General features: G+C 35.0%; 1 protein-coding gene across 1 annotated transcript; it reads right to left on the bottom strand.

Moving 5' to 3' along the window:
* Nucleotides 1-1,517: 1,517 nt before the first annotated feature.
* Nucleotides 1,518-3,874, bottom strand: LOC140748602 (uncharacterized). The gene is made up of 2 exons (XM_073081445.1): nucleotides 3,726-3,874; nucleotides 1,518-1,819 (listed from the first exon to the last, which is right to left on the bottom strand). The coding sequence occupies exons 1-2, from the start codon at nucleotides 3,847-3,849 to the stop codon at nucleotides 1,518-1,520; spliced, it is 426 nt and encodes a 141-aa protein (XP_072937546.1). The 5' UTR covers nucleotides 3,850-3,874.
* Nucleotides 3,875-4,942: the final 1,068 nt, after the last annotated feature.

Here is a 4,942-nt window from a genome sequence, read left to right as displayed (position 1 = left end):
GGGATTATAACAATACACTTCATAACAAAACTTATATTCTACACCTACGACTACGAAAAATGCCTTTTTCAGCGAGCGAAGCGAATAACAATAAAAATTACATAGGTATTTATTGAACAGGGTAAATACGATAGTTATTCCCTACAATACATTCCCATGCTAAAAGTAGCAACATACTTTAATACCAGGCACCCTACAGGAATAGTTTATGCAAATTACGTTACGGAAAGCGTCCTGCATGTGCGATGAGAGCTTGCAAAACATTTCCGAGCAGAGTAATGCTACGATATGAGTTAATATGCTTAATGTGTATGCACGTGCATGTACTTAAATATAATTATTACCCGCAATAATAAACATCTAAACGTGTTTTCGTGAAATTTTAGTAATTAATGCGATAATAAGTGATAGTTGTAGAACTTAGACGTCGAATGAAATCAAACCCAAAGTAAGACATTCAAAGTAGATCCTTTACAGAATTATTTTATTTTCAAACAATTACGAGTATCTTCTACTTCTCGCGACGTGTTTTGTTGGAGAGGGAGTGGTAAAAGAAACTCTATGACACAAATATTTAAAAAATAACTTTCGTCTACAATGACAAACATAAGGTAATGGAATATGTGGAGCTGGATCTAATTATAGTTAATCTCTTACCTAGAACTTACATATAATATGATTGATATTGACGCGTTGCTAGCCTTCAGAATTAAGTGTCATCGCAGCCCCGGTACCTGCTAACTACGTAGGAACGCCTCATCTAACATTTTCCAAGGATAAATTGCTATGCTGCACAAAACTATGTAATGGCTGCTATTATAATAGCAATGTAATGCTACATTCGAACCACAAAGGTTCCTTTAAAAATTAGAGAACTACGTCGTGTAAGTTTCGTATATTTTCTTTTGCTGACAAAGAAAGACGTAATTCAATTAACTTGACAAAATGGAAGCTGCCTTGTAGAACCAACGTAATATTTAATGTACGTAATAGACAACGTATTTCTTCATTCGCCATCATACGTAGGACTTAGCCGCATCCGTTATATGGAAGCGAACAGTACACGCAGCCGTTTCTTTACAGTGTAGTACTGTAAAACATTAATTAAGATAATGTAAACGTTAGTTATTAACAAGTCGAGTGACGTGCACGCTCTTCACAACAGATACACGCTAACATCAAGTCGTTATCTGAACTGGCCTACGACAAGACCGACGTGACTTGAATAATTTACTTACGGAGTTTTAGTGCGTAGTGCTTACTTGCTAGATAAAACATATTCTGAAACTTGTTACATTTCTACTTTTGAATGTTTTAGTTTCGTAAGTGACGAATTTTACGCATCGATTTTTTCTGTTTCACGATTACGAAAGATGCGTATTATGATTTAACATATTCAACTATCCAACTTTGTATTGATAAAACATTATTTATCGAAATCAACCACCACATCAGGCCATAACACTTCAGAAGCCTATTTGAAGAGGACAAAAAGCTTTCAATAAAAGCCAAAGTTATCACTTTACATTTTTATTCAAGAGCCAATCGAAAGATCCGGCGAGGTCGGCACCAGGGTACCCAGCCTCCTGGTGGTGCAGGGGTTCGTGGTCTGTGTGAGGGGGTCCATAGCTGTACCCTACAGTATTGTAATCTTGCGGGGGACCGTACACAGGGGATGGCTTCTCCATTCTATTCTTCAAAATATACTTCAGAAGTATTCCCCCGATGTAGAAGAGCTTTTGGAAGAACGCCATCAGCAGGTACATTGAGACCGCCTTGAATACTGCCACCTTCGATAAGATGAAGAGGAGAATCAATCCTGCAAAAGTAAAATTGAATTTATATTACTAAGAAAAGTTCGTTGGCCTAAACTGGTAGAACTCTTGGTTGGATTTAGCGCTACAAATATTTTGTACACGATTGGAGTAGCAACAAGCTTGCAATAAGATATAATAGATATATATAATAAGATATAATAGATATAGATAGATAAGTAAGTTGCACCTGATGGTAAGTGGTCATACTCGCCTATTAATATCTGTAACCAACTCAATATAGGATAGGGATTTTGCCTGAAGTCGATCAAAGGTACGTTGCCCCTTCTCAGGGTTAAAATGATCACCTCAAATGAAGGTCAACCGGCATCAACACCCTACCACTGAAACACAGGACTGCATCATTCTGGAAATAATTGTGGCCGTGTTACCTCGTCCTTTATAGTTTAGGTACATTGGAGGACTGTCTAAAATATATGGTTCAATTTCAGATAATTATCTGATGCAAATCTGGTGCAAATATGAAAGATATTTATAGCAAACCACTTTAATTCTGAAAATAACAAACAGGTATTCACGAACGTTGTTAGATTTAATCAACCCCCGTACTGTGGCATTGTGGTCAAGCTTTAGCCTAATTGGGTGATTAAATTAATTTAAATTGTTTTGTATATAAACTGACAAACCCGCAATCAAATATAGAAATTACTTATTACAATGGATCATAAATTGTGGTCCGTCCGCAAACCAATGGATTATGGATCTGCGTGCAAAAGCAAGTGATAGACGAGCGTTTTGAAACTTTCAATCGGGACCTCAGTACCCTAACCATGAGTTTTTACGTTTTGACAAATAAGACTGTTTTGGTATTTGTTTACGTATTTGCCCATACAATTTCCAATCAGCGCCCCTAGCGGATTGTATCAGAACTATAGTGTCAGTAACGTAACATTAAATGTCTAAATTGACAAAATGGCGCTTTATGTTTTGTCTCTGCTTTTTGCGAACATGTGAGGTAGACAAAAAGACTTGAGCACTTACTTATTGTTACGTTTACTCAGTTTACTAAGCAAACGGAACAGAATAATGGATTGAGTGAACGTAAGGTAAATTTATGGATGTTTTGAAAACTTATGATAAGGGTACTGGTTTGAATCCCGAATCCTACATCTAAATTCAAATCCTTTGATTTCTTAAGTTTTTGGCGATTAGAAAATATTAATCACTTACATAAACGGTCAAGAAAAACGCCGAGAACAAGTCTACATGCTCGAGAGTTCTTAAAAAACAGTTCCCAAGATTGTGTAATCTACATCAATCTTGATTATTTTAAATACGTTTCAATACAATTTAATAAAGCGTATTTCCAGCGCGCTTTTCCAGTGAAATTTAATAAATTACATTTTATTCATTAAGTAAAAACCAAACTGTTTTGTGTAGCGTTAAAATAACTTTAAACCCGATATTTACTCGTAGTCTGAATAGATTGTAAATTACCCAGTAACAATACGTATCTGCGCTACGATAATGGCTAATATTTTGTGAAATGCAAATTTTGCTGCGCCGGCAAATATGGTAGATCGGTAGATAAAACTGTTAATTTACATTTTCAACGCGCGGTATTTATGATGCTCGGCTTAATCTGTACGCAGCGTCCGAACGTTATTTACTTTATTTAGTCTGTAATAACTTTATACTAATATTTGTGTTCGTTTTCGCTACTATTTTATTTATTTTAACTAGTAAATATCGTGTATTGTATATATCGCATTGACATTTCGTAACTGTCCCATTGCTGGGGACAGGTCTCCTCTAGAAGCAAGAGTGGCTTAGTTCATAGCCTACCACGCTGGACAAATTGTCCAATTTGTATTGATAGACTAAACACACACGACATTTTTTTAAACAAATACTGAAATATTGTTAAACTTAAAGTATAATTAAACTCACCTATTATCCGGGCAGAAGACTTTTTCTTCTTAGACGCTCTCGTCTCTTCTGTTAACGACTCATTACTATCAATACAATAACAACACACTATTAACATTGCCAAAATGATTATAAATTTCAACATTTTTGTTGTAGATATTTAAAAATAACGATAATATTTATTTTTTAACTTCAGAACACTTTGACGCGCATTAAAGAATTCCCGCCTTTCTGCAGTTTTTACTCTGTGGCACGTATTGGTGAGAATTTTAGTTTTTTTAATTGACTAAAGTACAGTTGCGTTTGAGACTGCAACTGTCACAGAACTGCGCAGCCTGGTAGCCTGTAAATAAATACAGGTGGTTTTAAACCCGTAGATTTGTACGAGGAAAGTTCCTTTGTTTTCAGCAGTTAAACAAATCGCCGACTTTTCCCTCTCCGTGACTAATGTACTTGTTTGGGAGCGATTACTGGTCTTTTGTTCAGAAACCGAGGTCTACGTGTAAGTATTTGAGTATTCAAATTTCACGCTTTTAAAAATTTCACCGTATTAAGAACGAAAGTGATTTCCATTACAAAGATGTGTGGGCGACTGTAGTTCTTGTAATTAAAAAATCATTTAAATAGTAAAACCGCCAAAACAAAGTGTAATTATTATTATAAATTAGTGCTTTCAACAACATACAAAGAAAGTAAGCTCTACTAAGTGGATTGCTATAAAGTACTTCTAACTGACATAAAAATTCTATAATCAGAAAAAATATTTGATTAGTTTGTTTTTATGTTTTTTGTAAGTTGTTGATTTTAAAATTATTACCAATTTTGCACTGCCCGGCATTAGCAATATTTTAGAAAAAGTAATTAAAGCCTTATTCCTCTGTTTCCTGTATTTGACTCATTCTAGACCAGACTCCATTATTTCTTTTGTTCGATAGCCAGCCTTTTCGAACAATGGTTTGTCTTTCCCGGACTATGGAGCTTCAATTCCACTAACCCTATTTTTCTTTTGTCTGTTTCGGTTTCTATAAAAGTTTTGCAGTCTTGCGCCAAAAGGTAAGTGAATTTGTTCTTAAATCAACTCCTGTGTCATTTACTATGATTGTTGTTCGCTGCTACTGATGCTGATATCGGTAATATTTACGCCCGTTAATAATTAACTCATCCGATGTTTTTCTACCAAAATTTATATTTTTTTACCTACTAAAAATTATCAAATTTCGGTCCTTGGTGGGCATAAA

The sequence above is a fragment of the Epargyreus clarus genome, unplaced genomic scaffold, assembly GCF_041222505.1.
Source record: "Epargyreus clarus isolate Ecla_fem2 unplaced genomic scaffold, WU_Ecla_fem_2.2 ptg000003l, whole genome shotgun sequence".
In the NCBI taxonomy this organism is placed as follows: Eukaryota; Metazoa; Arthropoda; class Insecta; order Lepidoptera; family Hesperiidae; genus Epargyreus; species Epargyreus clarus.
Note: the sequence above shows the minus strand (reverse complement) of the source record. Positions and strands in the feature narration are given on the sequence as shown.

What these genes read in the sequence shown, in the direction of transcription:
- LOC140748602 (XM_073081445.1), bottom strand. Translation starts at nt 3,849, where the DNA reads ATGTTGAAATTTATAATCATTTTGGCAATGTTAATAGTGTGTTGTTAT. An exon ending in GTCTTCTGCCCGGATAATAG is followed by an intron (nt 1,820 to 3,725) that starts GTGAGTTTAATT and finishes TTACTTTTGCAG; the next exon opens with GATTGATTCTCCTCTTCATC.